This window comes from Coptis chinensis, chromosome 4 (assembly GCF_015680905.1).
Source record: "Coptis chinensis isolate HL-2020 chromosome 4, ASM1568090v1, whole genome shotgun sequence".
In the NCBI taxonomy this organism is placed as follows: domain Eukaryota; kingdom Viridiplantae; phylum Streptophyta; class Magnoliopsida; order Ranunculales; family Ranunculaceae; genus Coptis; species Coptis chinensis.
Genome location: NC_141459.1, coordinates 60961493 through 60984515, shown reverse-complemented (window position 1 = coordinate 60984515; position 23023 = coordinate 60961493). Strand labels below are relative to the sequence as shown.

At 41.2% G+C, this 23023-nt stretch overlaps 1 protein-coding gene across 1 annotated transcript; it reads right to left on the bottom strand.

Annotated features, from left to right (window-relative positions):
- Positions 1-8352: 8352 nt before the first annotated feature.
- Positions 8353-8799, bottom strand: LOC147504263 (uncharacterized). The gene has a single exon (XM_086605119.1). It carries the CDS (start codon positions 8797-8799, stop codon positions 8353-8355), a length of 447 nt encoding a protein of 148 aa, XP_086461245.1.
- Between the last annotated feature and the right edge of the window lie 14224 nt (positions 8800-23023).

Below are 23023 nucleotides of genomic sequence, written 5' to 3'. Positions count from 1 at the left end.
TGGTGGGATACTAGGTTGAGTTTCTTAGCGGTCAATAGAACATCCTAGTACATATTCTTAAATTAGATCTTTTATGTAATGTTGGAGGAGCCTACACAAAACACTCACTGTAAGTACCCTCCATTCTCAAAGCATTCACTACAACACACATGTCCATGCGCTAGGTTATATCTTCACAGCTCGTACGTCACCAGGTCATACTACGCCAGAAGGTCGTAGTTACGACCTAGTGCCAAGATGTCCAAATATCAGTGATAAGAGCCCAAAACTGTAGTTTTAACCCCTTTAACAATATTACTTTAGACCAATTATGTGATTAATAAGTAAGACTTTAATACTGTTATCGTGCTTTTGTGTATTTCAGGCTTCATAGTCAAATATGTGCAGAAATACGCCCCTTTTGCGAGATAAAGGAGCAAGGGTTGGTTGCTAAGAAGTTATGTGATTAAAGGCCAAAATTCAAGGAGGAAAAGTGTATGAACAAATATCACCACCTCTAATCTCACAAGTCTCTCAGATTTTTCCTCCTCCTTTCCCTCTCTCTTCCCCCCTTTTATATCCCTCTTTCCCCTATGATCTCTCCCCTTTCCACGTATCGCAGCATTTACCCTGCAGTTAAGGTTCCGCTCCCCATCTCTCCACGTCTCGCAGCAGTTCCAGAACGGTTGAGATACCGCGGATCTGATCTTGTGCAGCCGGTCTCTCCCAGCTATATCGCATCCGGTCCCATTGCTACCACTAATCTCCTATGTCATGTAGATGTCCTATATAGATGCCCTCTCTCGGTCGTATTGATGGTCCGCGAACGACAATGGGGCCGAGAACTACCCTGTCTCATTTCATACCCCTTTCTTGGAACATTTTTCTTTCCGGACCCTCCCACTCTGTCCCCCTATCTTCATTCCCTCAGCACGTGCTCCACGTGCTTCCTCTGTACTGCCACTTGGAAATACGGCGCATGTGCCTCGTTTCTTGTTCCTTCGAAAATCGTGACTAATACGTGTCCCCATCTCCTTGGTCCCTTGTTGGTTAATACCATTATGCCCCTGCCCCTTCAAATCCCGCTCAAATCTCTCTCTTCTCTCAAAACCCTCAAAACCCTCATAAACAGTACATCCTCACCATCTCTTCAAATTCCCTTTCTTCAACTCTTCCCTCATCATCCCCTCATCAGTTTCTTCGATATCTCTCCAGCATAACTTGGTTCTACGCCCTCCATAGCTTTGGCCCTCTCTCATTACAGTTTTGTCTTCCCCTTTAAACTGTTTTCCTTTCCAATCATTATTTGTGTATTCACTATTTTTGGAAGGTTTGCTTCCATCAGTTTCCTCTTTTCTAAGATTGCGCATCTGTCTTTTTGTAAACTTCCTTCTTAATACTGTTTCCATTATGTCTTCATCGGAATGTGAGGCTATCTCCTCCCCCCAATCCTCCGCCACCAAATCCGGTGAATCTGGATCCTCTACCCCTAGATCGAAGAAGACTACGGACCGATCCGAGTCCGGTTTTCGATTCTACCGATCCCACATTTGTTCCATCCATCTACGGAAGGAAACCTTCTCTACCTCCACTGCCGTCTTACTACCGCAGACCCAATCTAGATGCCGTTAAAGCCACTTATGGCATACCTAGTGACATTATTCTTGAACATGTGTCTCGTGTCACCCATTTTCCTCACTTGGTACCGCCGAGGCCCGGTTGTCTCGCCGCCATCGTAGAGATGATAGCGGCTGGTTTCATGTTCCCCTTGACTCTCCTTGACGTCGAGGTCTGTAACCATTTCAACATTCCTCCATGCCAAGGCATAGGTAACTTCTGGCGTGTTATGTATGCCGCCAATCACTACAACGAGATTCACTCTCCCAAAATTCAACTCCGCGACATCCTTGCCCACTTCTATATAAAAAAAAGCACTAAACTGGGGAGTGTGGGATATCAATCCTCTCGCACCCGGCCCACAAAAGAAGTCTTTCCTTCTTCACATCACCACTTCCGACAAGGTGTGGCACTAGTACCCGTTGTATGTGTCCGGTAGTTTTTTATCCGCGGACCTCCCTCCGGAAGTTTCTCTGAGGCATCTCCATTTCCTAACCAGTGGTAAGTAAGCCGTTCTGAGTCGCGGTATTTATATCTCACTTGTCGTTAACTTGTCTTTATTCTTGGTGATGTAGGTTGGAGACCCGATTCGCGATCCCAGATATACAACGGTGTTTACTCGAAAATTTTCCAATCCCTCCGCGAACTAGGGAGTGCCCAGTGCAAAGTGCTCGGCATTGATCCGGAAAAAGCCACTCCTCTCTTACTTGACCCTTCTTTAAAAGACATTGGCAAATACCAAGGTCCCCTCTATCGTCTGCCGCCCCCCAAAGAAAGAAAGCCCAAACCATCTCCCCCTCAAAAAAGAAAGCGCCCAGCCTACAAATCTTTCAACTATACCACAAAAATATCTCATTCTCGAGCAGTTGCCCAACGTGCCGCTGCCGCTAAAACTAAGACTACTTCCGCGGAGAAGCTTAATCCTTCATACTCCCGTGTGGCTGAGTGGGAGGACGATTTTGTCCATACTCCCACCCCCTCATCTGCTACTAAAATGGACGTGAACAAGTAGAAGCTTTGGGACAGCGACTCTGATGGAGATGCTCCTGTCGAGGTGTCCAACAAGAGCCCTCCCACCAAAAGGGCTAAAATTTCTTCTACTGTTCCTCCACCTACCAGTGGCCGCAATGAACCTCCGCGGTCAGCTATATCTTCTCGCCGCCCCAGACAGGATTCTTCTTCAGCTGGTCCTTTAACATCTGGCCCTGTCAAAGTGTGGCAGCCCAAGTTCAAGGCTAGGGACCGCGATGTCACTACGCGAGACTCAGCTTTGGACAATCCAGCTGTTGCCGCCTCCTTATTCTTCAGCTCTCATCTCCCTCGGGATCAAGCTTACGGAGATGCTGGTATCGTTGCTTCACATAGGGCCTCCATTTACACTGGATGGGAAAAGGTATGTTTTATTGACTCTATTGCTCATTATCTTTTATGTCTTGGTTTCGTTGTGGCATATCTTTTGTGCTACCCTTTAATCCATTATGTCTCTGCAGTTAAGTCTAGATATCGACTATGTCCTGCGCGGCCTTACCAGCACCGTGGAGAACTTGGAGACGGCTAAGCAGGAGATACATGGCCCTGATGGCTGGAAAGCAAAGTATGCCAATCTGGAGAAGGAAAGGGATGAGTTGCGGATCAAGGCAGTCAAGATCCATAAGGAGCTCCAGGTGGCTGAGGACAAGCACTGCGACTATGTAGCGGGGGTAAATTCCAAAATGGAAAACCTCAAAGAGACGGAGAGACTTGCCACTCAAACTGCTGTAGATAAAGCCGTCAAAGAGGCCGCGGATCGATTTTGGGGCCTCGCTGCTAAGAAGATTGCACGGGAATTAAAACAACAGCTTGATCAACTCCGCGCTGCAGGCCGACTTCTCCCGGCGCCTACCCCTGCTGCAGATACGCCGCAATTGGTGTCGCCAACCGTGCACCCTGAAGCTGCCGAGATGCCTACCTCTGATGAGGCGACTCCTATGACTAGCGCTGACCCTTCACTAGTGGAAGCCAATGAAGACGCCAGCATGGTTGTTGCTGAAAATGAAAATACTCCTCTTGAAGAACCGACTACTAATCCTCAACAGTGACTGTTGGATTTCTTTCTTTGCTGATGCCTTCTGACTTGTAGTATACTTTGAACAATCATTGTGTGTTTGTGAAAAGCAATGTCTTTTGTGCTTGTGAGGAACAATGCCTTTTGTCATTCGATTTGCCTTGTACTCTTTTCGCATTGTACTTTATTATCTGTCTTACTTCTTATATCGGCATATTCTACGTCGTTATGTACTGGAGCCATTGAGCTATATGGTATCTTGAGTTAATCTCTTTTCATTTGCATTTGCAAACTCAATTAGCGTAGCAATAGATAGGGTCGCCACTATGTATTCGGACGTACAGTTGGTGATGGTCTCCCTTCTAACGGCTGTGAAGCTATTCAGGGTTGTCCCAGTTTGATGTGGATATGAAGTCCATGAAGGGCTCGTCCCCCCCGCACTCTCTATTTGTATAGCCGTGAAGCTATTTAGGGTTGTCCCCAGTTTGATTCGGACATCAAGTCCGCGAAAGGCTCTTCCCCCCCGCTTTCTTCATTTGAATAGCTGTGAAGCTAGTTATGGTTGCCCCCAGTCTGATTCGGACATAAAGTCCGCTGGCGGCCTCGCCCCCATAATCTCTTTTTGTATAGCTGTGAAGCTAGTTAGGGTTGCCCCTAGTTTGTTTCGGACATGAAGTCCGCGAAGGGCTCGTCCCCCCCGCAATCTCTATTTGTATAGCTGTGAAGCTAGTTAGGGTTGCCCCCAGTTGGATTCGGACATGAAGTCCGCGGCGGCTCGCCCCCGCTCTCTCTTGTGTGTATAGCTGGAAAGCTAGTTAGGGTTGCCCCCACCGATTCGGACATAAAGTCCGCGAAGGGCTCTTCCCCCCGGCAATCTCTTTTTGTATAGCCGTGAAGCTAGTTAGGGTTGCCCCCGGTTTTTTTCGGACATGAAGTCCGCGGGCGGCTCGTCCCCGCAATCTCTATTTGTATAGCTGTGAAGCTAGTTAGGGTGCCCCTAGTTAGATTCGGACATGAAGTCCGCGGGGGCTCGCCCCCCTCTCTCTTCTTTGTATAGCTGTGAAGCTAGTCGGGGTTGCCCCAGATTGGATTAGGACATCAAGTCGTCCGCGAAGGGCTCGTCCCCCCCGCTCTCTCTGTTTGTATAGCTGTGAAGCTAGTTAGGGTTGCCCCCAGTTGGATTCGGACATCAAGTCCGCGAAGGGCTCGTCCCCCCCCCCGCTCTCTCTTGCTGTATAGCTGTGAAGTGTGACGGGACAGTTATATTCACCCTTTATTTTATTCTGCTATCACTTATAACTCGTTTGGAAGAAGTGCTTGTTTATATCATAGACATAAAAATAAATAATACGATAACGTTCATCAACCACTTAAAAGATTAAAGAAAGGTTCTAAACATGGAACTCTTTTCAAAGATTCGACATTCCACGGCCCGTTTATCCTTTCTCCTGCTGTAGTCTGTAATCCATAAGTTCCAGATGTACCCTTTTTACTGACGACATATGGACCCTCCCAGTTTGGCCCCAACTTTCCGTCGTTTTTTTTCTTGGTAGCTGGAGTAACACGTCGTAGTACATAGTCACCCACATTGAAATTCCGTGGCTTCACTCGTTTATCATATTGTCTCTGCAGAGTCCGATGGTACTCCTCCAACCGAATACGGGCTATCTCACTTTTTTCTTCCACAATATTCAAATTCGCGGCTAATATTTTCTCATTCAGGCCGCTTTCCACCGCTGTCGTTCTTGTTGTGAACTCTATCATCTCTACTGGTATGACGGCCTCTACTCCGTACGCCATTGCGAATGGTGACTCATTAGTGGATGTTTTTGGGGTAGTTCGGTATGCCCACAGCACGTGAGGTAAGTGTTCAGCCCATGAACCCTTCCGCTCCTCTAGTTTTTTCTTAAGGTTATCCATGATGACTTTGTTTGAAGCCTCGGCCTGCCCATTCCCTTCCGGATTGTAGGGGGCTGAGAACCCTTGCTTCACTTTGAATGCTTGAAGGAATTTTCGGACTTTCTTCCCAGTAAACTGTGTCCCATTATCCGCTATGATTGTATGTGGCAATCCAAACCTGCAAATGATATTCTCCCATAGGAATTTGATCACATTCTCTTCCTTGACCTGTTGCAACACCACGCCCTCAACCCACTTGGTAAAGTAATATGTTGCTGCTAACATAAACCTCCTTTTACCGCTTGCCGTGGGCAGCGGTCCCACTATATCCATTGCCCACATGGCGAACGGCCAAGGGCTTAGCACACTGTGTAACGGCTTCGCCGGTGCATGAATCGGCCATCGCGAACCTCGGCATTTTGGCGATCTTTTGGCATATTCTGTGGCATCCCTCTTCATGTGTGGCCAAAAGTATCCCTGAGAGAGCAATCGGTGTGTGGTTGTTCGTCCCGCTGAATGACTTCCACAATCCTCGTCGTCCACTTCGGCCAGCAGTTCCTGAACATGCGGCGGCCCTATGCACTTTAACATTGGTCCTCCGAAACTTCTCCTATATAGGTTCCCCTCTAATAGAGCGTATCTTTGACTCATCTGTTCCATTCTACGCCTCTCCTGTGTGTTTTCAATCTCTATTCCCATAAGGAAAGTCTTGATGGGAGCTATCCAATCAGGATCAATCTCGGTGGTAAGACAAACATACTCTCCTTCTGCAGTACTCGGCTTGTCCAACACTCTTATTTCAATAGACCGCCCCTCCGAACCTGGTAATACCGCCGCAACATAAGCTAATGCATCGGCATGCCTATTTTCTCCACGATTTAAATGGGTAAATTTGATTTTGCTGAACTTGCTCGCTTTCCTTTGTAGGACCTCCAAATATCTTGCCATCCTCGGGCAGCGAGCCACAAAACCCCGTTCATTTGGCATACCACCAGATTAGAATCAGAGTAAACAGATAATTCCCTCACACCGAGATCTTGTGCCAAATCTAAACCCGCTATCACAGCTTCATACTCTGATTCATTATTTGAAGCCGCGAACCCCAGTTTCATTGACAACTCTAGCCTAGTGTTCTTTGGGGTTACCAGGACTACGCCTATACCATTCCCTGTATCCGTGGCCGAGCCATCCGCGAAAACTCTCCATCCATTCCGGGCATCCCATGGGTCCAATGGGTCGTGGTTAGTCTCTCCTTCGTGGTCCATTACCATCTCCTCACCCCACGTTGGGTCCTCGGCTGGGAACTCTACCAATACCTCCGCCATTGCTTGTGCTTTTTCTGCGGTTCTCACTTGGTACTGAATTTCATAACAACTCAGCATTACCACCCATTTAAGCATTCTTCCTGATTTTTCTGCCCTCAAGGCCTGCTTGAGAGGCAGATTGGTTACCACTACCACTGAGTGTGCCTCGAAATAAGGTTTCAACTTTAGGGCAGAAAATACCAAAGCCAAAGCGTATTTCTCAATTCGGCTGTACCGGGTCTCTGCTTCTAACATGGTCTTGCTTTGAAAGTACACTGGCTTTTCTACTTTGTCAACCATGCGCACGAAGACCGAACTCACTGCGTACTCCGAAACTCCCAAATACAAATATAGTTTTTCCCCCTGTTCCGGTCGCGACAATAAAGGCGCTTTCCCTAGATAACTCTTCAACTCTTGGAAGGCTTCTTCACATTCCGCGGTCCACTTGAAGTCCTGTGATTTCCTTAATAATCGATATAGCGGTCGACATTTATTCGATGACTTTGAAATGAATCGGTTAAGTGCTGCTACTCTCCCTGCTAAGCTTTGAATCTCCTTCACATTCTGAGGGGACGGCATTTCTATCAGCGATCTTATCTGTTCAGGATTTGCCTCTATACCGCGGTGTGTAACTATGTAACCTAAGAACTTTCCAGAAGTTACCCCAAAAGTACACTTCTCGGGGTTAAGTTTCAGTTTATGTGCCTGCAGTATATGAAAGGTTTCCTGAAGACCTTCCAAGTGTTCCTCCTCCGACATGCTCTTTTCCACCATATCATCAATATATATCTTCATCCCCTTCCTAATCTTTCCTTGAAACATTTTTTCTCCTAATCTTTGGAATGTCGCCCCTGCATTTTTCAAACCAAAGGGCATCCTGGTGTAACAGTACGTGGCGCCCTCCACCATGAACGTGGTCTTTTCCTGATCCAGGCCGTGCATAGCGACCTGATTATACCCCATGGACGCGTCCATGAAAGAGAACACTTTGAACCCTGCAGTTCTGTCCACTAACTCGTCCACCCGCGGCATCGGATAACAATCCTTTGGGCACTCCTTGTTCACATCCGTGAAGTCAACACACATCCTGACCTTACCATTTTTTTCGCGGATCGCGACTACGTTAGACAACCATTCTGTGTATTCGACCTCCCTTATTATCCCCGCCCCCTTCAATCGTGCAACCTCCTCGCGAATAGCCTCAGCATATTTGGGACGTAAACTTCCCATTTTTTGCCTAACCGGCTTGGCACTTTCATTCATTTGCAAATGGTGACATGCAAACTCTGGGTCTAAACCCGCGATATCCTCAATTGTCCACGCGAACACACTTGAATTTTCTGTCAAGAACTGCACTAGCTTCTTTTTCCATTCTTCGGGCAAATCAGTCCCTATGGATGTAAATTTCTCTTCAACTTCCGCTCCCAAGTTCACTACTTCAATCGCATCCAATGTCTTCGGGCCCAACGACGGCTCGCCCCCTTTCGTCACCGTCGCTTCCTGTAATTGCTACACGAATCTTTGTTCCTGTGAATTTCCTTTCCCATTTGTACCTCGGACGAAACTCTTTACTGTGATTTGCTGGATGTTCTGCGCTGCCACTTGATCCCCCCTGATTTCATATGTTCCCCCATTGGTGGGGAAGCGGATCACTTGGTAATATGTCGACGGAATGGCTTTCATTTCGTGAATCCATTTTCTTCCTAAAATTGCGTTATACTGCGACGCAGTGTCCACCACCATGAATCTGGTGAATACCGTCGACGGGCCTGCAGTCACTGGCAGCGTAACTTCCCCTATGGGCTCTGTCATACTGCCGTTGAACCCATACAAATTGGTTTGAGGAACCTTCAACTGGCCGCTGTCGATGTTCATTTCCTCCATGGCTCCTTTAAACAATAAATCAACTGAATTGCCGCAGTCTATCAACACCCTCCGAACTAGATAATTCCCCATTGCTATGGTAATTACCAAGGCATCCTCATGCGGCGTAATTATCGGCTTCAAATCTTGTGGTGTGAACATAATGATCCCGTCGGATGTCGCGGCTCCGCTAACCAACCGCGGTACACTTACCACCTCATTCACTTGTTGGAGGCTTGCTGTCTTCCTTACTTTGTCCCTGTGTGCATTCCTCCCCAAAGTCTCTCCACTAAAGATGACATTGATCGTACCCAAAATTCTGGCCGAAGCTGGGACTCTATCGGCTTGACGCACCTCCGCGACAAACTCTCTGAGCATTCCTTTTTCAATCATCCTCTCTACTAACCATTTCAAGGCATAACATTCGTTTGTGGCATGGTTTCGGATTTGATGATACTCGCAAAATGGTTTCCCCTTCTATCTCCCTGGGATATACTCGCTGCCCCTCATAACTTTGGTGCTCCTTAATTAGAGTCAAGATTTCCTCTAATGGTCGGTTAAGAGGAGTCTATTCCATTTCGCGGTATGGCCTTCTCTCTCGCACCTCTCTTCTGCCCCGATCAAGTGTTCTCTCGCCCTCATTTCTCCCTCTCGTAAGATCCTCTTTCTCTCCTCTTCTATTCTACCTTTACCCCCTTCGATCATCTTTTCAACCTCCCGCGACCGCCTTTCCCGACCTCTTCTGTTCCTTTGCCGTTCTCTGCATTATATCTTCATACCGTATGTATTTCTCTACCTTCGGGTATAGGGCATGCAACGTAGTCAATCTTAGACACAGATTCATGAACTCTGGTTCCGGATCTCAAACCATGCTGGAAGGCTATGACCACCGTATGTTCATCCGGACTTTCCACTCTCAGCGTCTCCTCCTTGAATCTGCATAAAAACTCCCTCAATGATTCTGCGGCCCTTTGCTTAATGTTGAACAGGGCCGCGATATCGACCACCTTTCTCTTCTGGTGAATGAAGTGATCCACAAAGGCGCGTTCCAGCTCTTCGAACCCTTTTATGCTTCGCGAAGCCAACCTATAATACCAGTCCGAGGCTCCCCCCTTAAGGCTGGCCGGGAACATCATACAATGAAGTCCATCATACTTATTCTCTTGCCATAACGGCATCTGTTGCCGAAAATGATGCAAATGATCAGTAGGGTCTCCTTTCCCATCATACCGTTCAAACCTGGGCTGAGAAAACCTCTTAGTTACTTCGGAATTCCATATTGAATCTGCCAGCGGATTTTTGTTGAGGCTCGCCACCTCCTTCTATGCTGCGCTCTGGTTCACTCTTTCTGCTACGCGATTCACTTCCCGATCTCTCTCGATCATAGCCTGAACCACTCCTAAAGTAATGCCGACCATTGGTTCGACGTCCGGTAGTGGGCACTCTATATTCTCCCCTTCCGCTTCACTGCCCCTGGGCTCCCCATGCTCTGTTCCACCCCGTGTAATTTCCCTCTCCTTTCTCAACTCATCATTCTCCTCTCTTAACCTAACTATCTCCTCCTGCAGAAGTTTGGTGGCGTCAGCCGCCACATCTGATACTTCTTCTTCTCCTACCCCTTCCATCTCCGCACTCTCTACTTCCTCAATGGTTTCTCTGACTGGTCCTTTCTTAGGACTTCCTACTCCTCTCTTTACTACCGTAGCCATTTTCTCTTCTTTCCCCACAGACGGCGCCAAAATGTATGAACAAATATCACCACCTCTAATATCACAAGTCTCTCAGATTTTTCCTCCTCCTCTCCCTCTCTCTTCCCCCCTTTTGTATCCCTCTTTCCCCCATGATCTCTCCCCTTTCCACGTATCGCAAAGAAGGTTCCCGCAGGTTAAAGGTTCCGCCCCCATCTCTCCACATCTCGCAGTTAGCCTTAACGGTTGAGATACCGCGGATCTGATCTTGTGCAGCCGGTCTCTCCCAGCTATACCGCATCCGGTCCCATTGCTACCACTAATCTCCTATGTCATGTAGATGTCCTATACAAAAAGCCTTTCTAAAGCCGGTCAAAACTGAAAAGTCAAAGTCAATTCGGGTAGAAACAACGCAGAAAAGACAGCAGAACTTCCAAAAGCCGTATCTTTGGACGCAGACCTCGGAATTGAGCTTACCTTATGTCAAAATGACCGGCTTGGAAAGAGATTTCCAATGGTCTAAGCCTTGACCCAATCAGAGGAGAAAAAGTAGGCAAAATATCGGAGGAAGTCAAATCTAGCTGAAAAGGTCTCTGTGGACTGAAGAAATTGGGTTTTAGGCTCGATTTTCCGGCCCAAAATATGGCTCCTCAACCCATGCACGAAAAAGTGGATCTGGTCTCCTTCATTTGTATGAAGAAGACTTAGCTCTTAAGATAGTTAGATCTAGATTAGAAAATTAGGTTAGACTCCATTAATTAGTTAGAATAGCTTGTTTTAGATCTAGTTTTTACCTTCAATTAATTAGTGTTAGAACAAAGTAGATTATTATTTAGAATCACTATTAGTTTTAGAAGAAAGTATTAGTTTTCATTTCAATTTAGTTATTGATTAAATTCTTATTTAGTTTTAATTGTTTTAAATTTATAAATTCGGTTATTTTCATTTTGATTCTTAGACTATTGTTAAAATTAGATTTATAAAGTTTAAATTAGTTATTAAATTATGACTTGTTATTATTGTTCTTGTGTTGGGAATGATAGTATAATGATATTAGGCTAAAACCTCGATTAGAGGAGGTTAAGGAAACCATGTGAGGATGATTGCTTGTTAGAATAGTTGTTATTTAGAATAGAAATTTCACATCTCATTACTCTCACCATTGTTCCTTGTGTTTGATTAGTTGAATTCCATTTAGTCTTGATAGATTAAGAGTGGAACGATTCCGTACTCTATATATTGCATGAATATATATGTGAGAGTAGGAAATAAAATAGTTGATACCGTAAGAATAAGGTTAGAATAATCTAATTAAGTTTTTACGGGTTATCGAATGGAGCCGCTGCCATCTTAAACTCTTTCAGGATAAGAATTCAATTGCTTGAATTCAAGAGGCAATCCCCCATTCTCTACCCACCCACCATTTTATTTTTTCTTTCTTGTTTCTCATATTTTCGTTACTGTTCATGCTTGAAATTCACTGTTTTAATCCGCCCTCCCTTTTGCCTTGCACAAAGCGCGCCCTCCATTCCTTGTGTCTGCGGAATCACAGCGAAGAATACTGTGGTAAAGGTATTTTTAAATTTCCGAAAATTCTGAAAGTTTTCAAGTATAATATATAAGGTGTTATTGATTTACTGGAATATTTTCAGAATTTTCCTAATTGTTTTACCTTGTGAACAAATATGATCTTTATAGTGCTGCATTTCAGTTTTCAAACCGTAAGTTCTTGAAAAATAGACGAGTAAGGTTACTTAGGCAGTCCCAAAAATTCTAAACTTTTTAGAAGAGTATCTATCCTAAGTCAGGAGTTTTTAGTAAAAAATTGACGAGTTTTTGATTTGTTTTGACCTCCTAACTAGTGGAGTGTTTCCAGTGTATTTCTGCACTTTTGCAAACACTTAATTTCTAGAACAACAGCCAATAAGGAGGGTTTGTAGAACTCCAATCACTCTAAATTGTTTACAGGAATACCCATGATTTTTCAGGAGTCTCCAGTAAAATTTTGGCGATTTTTTTCTCTGTTTTAATTGGTTAACCATTCAGTTATTTGTATTATGTCTGAAAACTGTTTCACAAACTTTGAAGGGCAGTAGAAGGACTTTCATAGCTCCGATTGATCTAAAATTTTGCAGGCTACTTGATAGACATCTTAGCAAACTACTGTAAAAAGTTCAAATTTTTTGGAGCGCACCCCGTGCCTAAATAGCCTATTTCCATGTGCGCCCCGCGCTCAACCTCCTGCACATTGTGTGAAGCACGAGCGCGCCCCGCGCCCTAGATAGCCTATTTCCAAGCGCGCCCTGCGCTCAACTGCCTAGACATTGTGTCAAGCAAGAGCGCAACCCGCACCCTAGGTAGCCTATTTCCAAGCATGCCCCACGCTCAACCACCTGGAACTTGAGTTAGACAGGAGCGCGACCCACGCCCTACCAAGGCCATTTCTGAGTGTGACCCGCGCCCTCTTCTGGAGCAGCCCGATTTTCACAGGTCAGTCCAAATTTTCATTTCTTCAAGTTATTCAGTGTTTCTAACGTTATACAAACACTGAGATCGCGTATACAAGACGCTATTCAAACGCGTAGTAAGGAGGCATTCAGGTACTCCTTCTTCCACTCCTCGCCTCTTCTGTCAGAGGAGTTTAATTCTAATATAATTAGGCTTCTTTTTCTTAAACGTCAACGCACATGTCTATCTAGAAATTTATAGTTAGAGTTTCGTTTGCATATTAATTGTCTTAGAATATATTTTTAAAACCAATATGGCATATCAATATGTAGACGAACAATCATGTGATTATTATGTAAACCCTTCACCATGTTCATGCTGCGGTAGTCCTTACTATTGGGCTTCTCATTGCCCATCATACCAAGAGTTTGGACCTACTATAGAATATAATAATAATTATGAGTCTCAATTTTCAAATTTTCATAGTAACCAATACAATCAAGAGTTTTCTAGTCATCCAAACTATATATAGAGTCAACCTAACCCAGCACAGTACGAAATCAACCAGAGTTACTCAAATGCCAATAACTATGATTATCAAACACCGTACCAACCAGAACCACACCACCAAGCTTCCCCTCCGCTAACAACATTTGATAAAATAATGGCCCAAAACAAAATAATACTTCAGAACCTAGAACGGACAAGATTGATGCTAACCTCACCTATGCCAAACCTTTCCACCATGCCAAAAATCACCCACCCATCTAGCTCGCCACCCTTCCCAGACCAAATTCCCAACAAATAGCCAATAATGGAAAAATGTTTAGAGAACAAAATGCAGAAACCCAAACTATGCTTCAGAATCTAGCCAAAATGATTTCCATGATCCCATCACCTAACACGAAACTTTCATCCTTGCTAGAGATCGACACACAAGATGAACTATTACCTTCCCATGACCCTCCCATTAACCATTATATTAACTCCACACACAACCTGGATGAGGAAATTCTTGAAGACGACTCTGTAGGACTTGTTTCGGATGACCATGATGCCATTGAGGAAACTTATATTGTTTTAGAAGACGAGAGTGAGGAAATAGAAATCAACAATTCTAATCTAAGGCATGAGCAAGGTAATGTGCAGGAATTAAAGGAAGTAACATCTTTAGAGCAATGTGAATCTAAATTTAGTTTGGCAGCTGAGGAAATAACAATGGAAAACATAGATGAAATTCTTACAGATAAAGCCACGAACCACAACTTTATAGATTCAGCTAAGCTAGATGAAGAATTCTATGATTTCTTAAGAGCATGTGAGGATCCACCAACTGATAAACAATCAACTGACCACCATCCACCTGAGTTACCACCTCCTACAATCCAACCATCTACCACAACTAAGCTATCCATTCACCCACCATTTTAGAAGAACCTCGAATTTGCACTTGAGCCTATTGCCTCAAAGACCATCTATAATTTTTTCAACCCTCACGGTGAAGAGTGTTTGCCTAGTACACAATCCCATGAGTACACCATTCCTGTAGTTGAGAGCCAAGCTTTGACCGAGTGTAGTGAGAAACCTAGTTTGTCTTATTTTTCCTCATCTAAGCCTTATGAAAGACATCAAAATCCATACGTCATTCCTTTCTCACCTAAAATATCACTAATTCATCTTTTGGGTCATTCTAACTCTTTAAAACAGCAACAACATAATGGTTTGCATATGTTTTTTGATGGGTTACATAAGTTTTCTTTCATTCTTCTACATAATTGCTTCCAATTATACAATTTCATTATATTTAGGGGTGCATTTACTATCATATTTTTATGGCTAGACACCCAACTCTTTCAGCTATTAGTTTATAATTGACCACGCATCATCCATTTTGTGTCACCCCAGTTCTTGCTTGTTTAGGGGTGCGCACATTCTAGGGGAATCTGACTTTAGAAGACCCTTATAATTTCTTGTAAAATACCACCTTAATGGAGTATACAAAATTTTTCAAACTTCAAAAGAGTTTCAAATTTTGTCTGGGGGTGGCGTATTTTGGTATTTCATTTCAAATCTTTTTGCCACCCTTTGTCTGTCATGTTTACTCCAGTAGAGTTTGTGTTAGTTAGTACGTAACAGTTTAATTGTGCTTCATGTTATCATATCTTTTTTACAATATTTCTGTTACATGTACTGCCAATTTGTTGCCACGTTTCTATGGTAAATTCTTTCCTTATCTCTTTACACTTTGAGGACAAAGCGTTTGATTGTTTGGGGGGTGGGATAGAAACATTTGCAAATATTATGAACTTTTAGGATGTAAATTACGCACTTTTATTCATAAAATATTAAAAATCATAAAAATTAATTAGTTACATAATTTAATTGTGCTATTGAATTATTTCATGAACTCCCTTCTCCCAAATTGTTTGGGGGTGGTATATAAACACGATGTAAATGTTTAAGCACATATTAGGTTGTATATTATGTATTATTTGTCTTATAAAATTTCAAAATTTCAAAAATATAAATAAAAAGTTTATGTTATACACTTAGTTATAATGGTATTGTTCCCTTCTACATGATGATATTAGTCTAGAAATCTCACGTAGTACTTGAATTAGGATTTAATTTTTGAAACATAGATTAATAGTTATGTAATAGTTATTGTATCTTTTTATGAACATCTCGCATGAGCATCTTTGATTGTACTTGGAAGTATTTTTCTAAGACGTAAGTTAGAGCACTTAATACATATCCTATGAGCATCTAACCTAAAAGCCTCATAAGAGTGAAATATCTGAGTGATGACACAATGACAAAGTACATTCCGAGTAGAGAAATTACACATCTACTTGCTTGAACACCACACCATATCCTAAGCGAGAATTTAGGCCCTCTTTGGATCGATATAGCCAGAAATTCACACCTATATGAAATTTATTATCTGCTAGTCACCCCACTGATCCTTTCATTAGCCTTTTCACAACCCACAAATCCTTTACTCAATAAAACAAAATAAAAAATAAAATTAGCCTACCTATCTAGATAAGTCTGAGAAATAGAATGAGTGAAGAAAAGAAAACAGAAAAACCTGTGTAAACAAAAATTAATTAGTTACTTAAAAAAAAAAGAAAAAAAAAGTTTCCATCCAAAGAAAAGAAAAGAAAAAAAAAAAGAAGTTTCCATCCAAAGAAAAGAAAAGAAAAATAAAATAAAATAAAAACTCCAAAAATAGAATAAAATGAATCAAAAAGCCAAAATAAAAAAGCTAAGGATGGAAACAAAGTGTAGAAGCAAAAAAACAAAGTTTTCTCTAGTTACATAATATGAAGACCTTACTTTCTCAGACTTGTCTTTTTGAATATACATTTCCTTCCTTCTTTAACCAACACCTACGCCCCGTATCACCTAATAAAGACCTCTAGCTCAATTAGGAATAAGTTGGTGTGATAGTAAGTGGTAGATGTGTTTGATCGACCTTGGCTTCCTTGGATTGTCATTGAGATTGTGAGGAAACGTGTGCCTACTACACACTGGAGTTAGCAAACTTGAGTGGAAAAATCAGAGTGTTATGTGTTTTGACACATTCCTTGTGAGAACCTACTTAGGTACGTTACCCAAAAGTTTCAAAAACGGACCTGCCATTGCATTTCATATCAAAGTTCATTGTATAGTTGTTTTTCTTAAGATGATTTGATTATTATGCATGTATTAGTTTAAGTTTTAGAATGATCATTCTTGTTTAAATACTAGTGAGATGTATAGATCATTGAGACATAAATAAGGAAATAATAGTTTTATTTCTTAGTTGTTGTAGTATAGATAAAGTTTGTGAGTACCTTCACTGATAAACTCTCACGAGGCTATAACTTGTCCACTAGGGAATTCCTAGTGGTTTAAGGCCTTGTTGCATATGGTCAATGCAATCGCACTCGGCGAAACGAGATTAGTTAGAACTCCATTTTTGGTCACTTATTCTAATTTCTCATATTTGCTTGAGGACAAGCAAAATGCTGTTTGAGGGTGGTTTGATAAGAGCCCAAAACTGTACTTTTAACCCCTTTAACAATATTACTTTAGACCAATTATATGATTAATAAGTAAGAGTTAGTACTGTTATCGTGCTTTTGTGTATTCCAGGCTTCAGAGTTGAATATGTGCAGAAATGCGCCCCTTTTGCGAGATAAAGGAGCAAGGGTTGGTTGCTAAGAAGTTTTGTGATTAAATGCCAAGATTCAAGGAGAAAAAGCCTTTTTAAAGCACGGTCAAAACTGAAAAGTCAAAGTCAACGCGGGCAGAAACAGCGCGAAAAAGCCAGCAAAACTTCTCGTAGGCTGTATCTTTGGACTCAGACCTCGGAATTAAGCCTACCTTATGTCAAAACGACCAGCTCGGAAAGAGCTTTCCAATGGTCCAAGCCTTGACCCAATCAGAGAAGTATAAATGGTCAAAAAGTCCATGGAAGTTAAATCCAGCTGAAAAGGCCTCTTTGGACTGAAGAAATTGGGTTTTGGGCTTGATTTTCCGGCCCAAAACATGGCTCCTCAGCTCATGCACGAAAAAGTGGATCTAGTCTCCTCCATTTGTATGGAGAAAAGTTAGTTCTTAAGATAGTTAGATCTAAATTAGAAAATTATGTTAAACTCCATTAATTAGTTAGAATAGCTTGTTTTAGTTCTAGTTTTTACCTTCAATTAATTAGTGTTAGAACAAAGTAGATTATTATTTAGAATCACTATTAGTTTTAGAATAAAGTATTAGTTTTCATTTCAATTTAGTTATTGATTAAATTTTTATTTAGTTTTAGTTGTTTTAAATTCATAAATTCGGTTATTTTCATTTTGATTCTTAGATTATTGTTAAAATTAGATTTATAAAGTTTAAATTAGTTATTAAATTATAACTTGTTATTATTGTTCTTGTGTTGGGAATGATAGTATAATGATATTAGGCTAAAACCTCCATTAGAGGAGGTTAAGGAAACCATGTGAGAATGACTGCTTGTTAGAATAGTTGTTATTTAGAATAGAAATTTCACATCTCATTACTCTCACCATTGTTCCTTGTGTTTGATTAGTTGAATTCCCTTTAGTCTTGATATATTAAGAGTGGAATGATTCCATACTCTATATATTGCATGAATATATATGTGAGAGTAGGAAATAAAATCTTTGATACCGTAAGAATGAAGTTATAGTAATCTAGTTGAGTTTTTACGAGTTATCAATCAGATACAGGCACATATGGAAACTAAGGATCTGCAACGGTCCTGAAGATCAGTCAAAGCACTACATGAGGAGACATTTACTTTGTAACGGTAGAAGTAATGGTGACTCATCAAGAGAGCACAAAATATGGATCTACACTTGACAACGGCCTGAAGCAAATAAGAAAAGTTAGCTCAACACCTATAAATAGAGAGAGATGAACTACATAAAGTTTGATTTAAGTGGAGCTAAGAAACTTGATACGTAGGGAACTCTTATCCAAAGTAAGAGTGCATCCATTTTCATTCAATCCCCATATCAGGTTGTAAAGTCATAGGAAGAAAACCTATACCTCTACACTCACTAATGTAAAAAATATTTTCAATTTGGTGCCTTTTAGTAAAAAAAAAATGACAGGAAATAGTCGAAATACAATCTAACTCCAACGAAAAATAGATGCATGGCGACCAAACTATGATTTTGCAGTCCATAAAAATCACACAACGTGACCGATCTAAAATCACATTCAAAATGCCAATGCAAAATGTATTTCGTAACCCAATGCCGAATTGTTTGAAACTTTGAATCTGGACCACTAACAAACAAAATCTTTTTTCTTCCCACTATTTTCCGTACAACAATAAACACATTACAAACCGGTCTCCTCTACAGACTGTAGACCTTCTCTCTTTATATAGCAAATAGCTCTCAGTAATTTTTCTCTTTGCTCTAAACCAACTCCTTCTACCACTTTTATTTCTTGTGAAGTTTTAGAGAGCAGAGCATCTTCATATATTTTTCTTCTGTAAATAGAGCTAAGAGGTAGTCCTTCTCTCTCATTTGCTTTCCTCCATTAATGCAACCTTATTTCCAGCTTAATAGGTTTCTACAAACAGGGCTGGTTCTACCCTATAACAAAATAAGCAAACGTTTAGGGCCCGCAGTCCAAGGGGCCCAATATATCTTAGCCCACCTATAGTCCTAAGTCTATTATTGTTTTAGGTATTCGTTACTGCAGGACCCCATATTGTGTTGGGCAGACCCCAAAAACAAAAACAATTATTACAAATGTGCCATTGGCCCCAAAAGTTGTTTTATGTTAGGCACTGATAAGAGCCTGAAACTGTAGTTTGAACCCCTTAACAATAATACTTTTAGACCAATTATGCGAGTAATAAATAAGAGTTGATGCTGATTACGTGCTTTTATGTATTTCAGGCATTGAAGTCAATTATATGCATAAATGTGTTACTTTGGTGAGATAAAGGAGCAAGGGTTGGTTGCTAAGAAGTTCTGTGATTAAATGCTAAGATTCAAGGAGAAAAAGCCTTTGTATAGCCCGGTCAAAGCTGAAAAGTCAAAGTCAACACGGGCAGAAACAACACACAAAAGTTAGGAGAACTTCCGAAGACCGTATCTTTGGGCTCTGACCTCGTAATTGGGCCTACCTTATTTCAAAACGACCGACTTTGAAAGAGCTTTCAAATGGTCAAAGCCTTGACCCAATTAGAGGAACATAAGTGGACAAAAAGTCTATTGAAGCAAAATCTAACTGAAAAGGCTTCTATGGACTGAAGAAATTGGGTTTTGGGCTCGATTTTCCGGCCCAAAACATGGCTCCTCAGCCCATGCACGAAAATGTGGATCTTGTCTCCTCCATTTCAAGACACAAGACTTAACTCTTAAGCAATAATTACTTTTAGGTAGCAAGTAACCATTAGAGAATAATTCAAGATCTAGTTTTAGACTCCATTAATTAGTTTTCATATCTTGTTTTAGATCTAGTTTTACCTTTTAATTAATTAGTGTTAGAACAAGTAGATTTTATTTTAGAATCATATTTAGTTTTATAATAAAGTATTAGTTTTTAATTTTGATTTAGTTTATTGATTAAATTCTTATTTAGTTTTAGTATTGTTAAATTCATAAATTAGTTTGTCTTTATTTCATAATTAGTTAATCATAATCTAGTTTAATTATTAAATTAATTAGATTTAATTTCGGTCATTTAGTTATTAATCATTTCATAGTTATTAGTTTAGTTTTGAATTCTTGATTAGATAAAGATCGTAAATTTATCATTTTTATATTATGTCTTGTTTAAATTTAATGAGAAATGAAAGTTTGATGACTCAAGGCTAAACCTCTATTAGAGGGGTTTGATGAAGCCTTGATGAAAACTTGATTTCGATTAGTGTAGAATAGTCATAATTTCCATTCCATTCTAGAAAACAATTAGTTCACCATGAGAATTGGTTTGATTGTTTAACATGATAGATGTTAGTTTGTAGAGATTACCATGAACAACTAGGGATTAGGAAGAACCAATTGTTATGGGAAAGCAGTTCAATTCGGATTACGACGATTATTCGTTAGTAAATTAAGTCGAGTTAAGGTAGAATCAATCCCCCGTAATTGTTTATCTAGATTCAAACCTTAGCGTTTCGTAGTTGAATTATCATATCTTGTTAGTATAATTTGCATCGTAGTATAATTTCGTAAAACTCTCATTAACTTTGGATAGATTGATAATCTTAGGAAACGCGAATTCTGAAGAAGTAGGAGTGGAATGAATCTTTTACTCCAACTCTATTTCGATAGAATCGAGAGTAGAAAAACTTTGATAATTATACACGTAAAGTCTAGTTTAGTTTTACTTGCGTTTGAGCCTCGTTACTTATGCGTAGGTAAAACTATCGTTTTCCCTTTTATCAAATTGCGCCGCTGCCATCTTTGTTCCCTTTAGAATTGTTTTTGTTACTATAATTAGTCTTTCCAAAGTCCCATTAAACCCACCCACCCTTGTTTGATTCTAACTGTGGTCGTCCATTTCAGAACTGAAATTTTCCACACAGGATTACACGGAGCGCGACCGTTCCCTTGGTAGGCTAAATTAGAGTCCTACCCGCGCCCAAATCACTGGACATCAGTGAAGTACGGAGCGCGACTGTGCCCTTCGTAGGCAAACTTGGAGTGCCACCCGCGCCCAAATCACTGGACCTCGATCTGGACCGGAGCGCGACCCGCGCCCTCCCAAGGCTGAACCAAAGCGCGACCCACGCCCTTTTCTGAAAATGCCCGATTTCCGCAGGTTAGCTCAAACTTCCATTTCTTCAAGTTATTCAGTATTTCTAACTTGTTATATACACTGAGCTCGCGTAAACAAAACGCTATTCATAAGCGAAGCAAGGAGGCTTTCAGGTACTTCTTTCTTCCACACCTCGCATCTCCTGTTAGAGGTTCATACTAGCATATCAGGATTGTTTGGAGTGTTGTCGTGTTTAGTTAAGATTGGTCTTAGCCTTGCATGAGATTAAGGTCAGGCCGAAGAAAAACGCCTAACATAATCAATCGGCAACGTCAACAAACACGCCTTTCTAGTATACCACTTATTACACCTCTAGCTAATATACCACACACAACACCTGAAATAATGGCTAAAGAAAGAGAGTCACCTCTCTCTAACTTTTACAAAGCCTTGAATGATAGCCCAAAATCTTGCATCGTTCTATCAGACCCAGTGGGGGATTTCTGAATTTCCCCAAATATATTTAATTTGTTACCCATTTTTCATGGGTTAGACCATGAAAAACCTTATCAACACATGCGTAAGATTGACCAAGTCCTTACTACATTCCACCATCCTACGGTTGGTGCTGAACAAATTAAACTGAGGGTATTTCCCTTCACTTTAGCCGATAAGGCGACATCTTGGTTAACTGCCCAAGCGCTTAATTCTGTGGACTCGTGGGCTAAACTTGTTCAACTATTTATGGAACACTTTTACCCACCTCTGAAGATAGATGAAATGCTTTCCAAGATTCATTTCTTTCGACAGAATCCTCATGAATCATTTTCATTGGCTTGGAATCGTTTCACCGATCTTCTTATAGAGTGTCAACACCATAACCTTGCGAAAGACACGTTAGTTCGTGCCTTTTTCAAGGGATTGTTACACCACCACAAAGAGGTGCTTGACATAATGAATGGGGGTAGTTTCCTCAGTAAAAGAGCCTCAAAGACTTATAAATTTTTAGAAGATCAAACAAAGCGTAATAATAACGGGGGGGTAGTGACGATATCTCCCGCTCCGCTAGTTCTTCTACAATAGTTAAGGCCGCCGGTATGTTTGAGATGAAACCCGATCCTGAACTTAAAAATTTAATCGAATCTCTCACTAAAAAGGTAGAGACTATCTCTATTCAACAAAAACCTATTCCCGTCATGAATGTCAACTCCAATCCATGTAATTTCTGTTTGAATCCTGAGCATCCCGACTCCTATTGTCCTTTCGCTTATGAACAACAAATATCACAACAAGATAATGTTTGCTCGATTAATAGTTATCCTATTCCTAATGCCCCTTGGAGACAACATCCCAACTTCAGTTGGAAAAATAATCAACAAGTAACACCTCCAGGGTTTAATAATCAAAATATTAGGCCAGCAAACAATTATAACCAAGTCCCACCATGACAAGGTCAAGGACAAGGTCAGGGTAATTATAATAATTAAAACAACCAAGCCCCACCACGACAAGGTCAATGTTAGGATAATTATAATAATTATAACAATAATAATAATAATGCTAATATAGGTATCATTTCGGTAAATAATAACTATCAAAATCCACCCATTAATAATCAACGTGACATAATTCCTGTCATACAACCTATAGCTAACACTCCTCCACAACCAGATCGTTTTGACACCTTTATGCATACCCAACAACGGATTTTACAAACCATCCAACTTTTCTTACAACAGTTAGCACAAGAGAAAGTACAACCCAAAGGTGTGTTTCCAGGTCAAGCGATACCAAATCCTAAAACAACAAACATAGTGTTTGAGGTAAACGGTAATACTAGTACGGAAAATGCAAACGTAGGTGAGCTAAATGCCATCACCACTCTCCGTTCTGGGAGAGTGATTGATAACAACGTAACTATGCTTATAGTTATCCCACAAGTACTG

What these genes read in the sequence shown, in the direction of transcription:
- LOC147504263 (XM_086605119.1), bottom strand. Translation starts at nt 8,799, where the DNA reads ATGGGGAATTATCTAGTTCGGAGGGTGTTGATAGACTGCGGCAATTCA.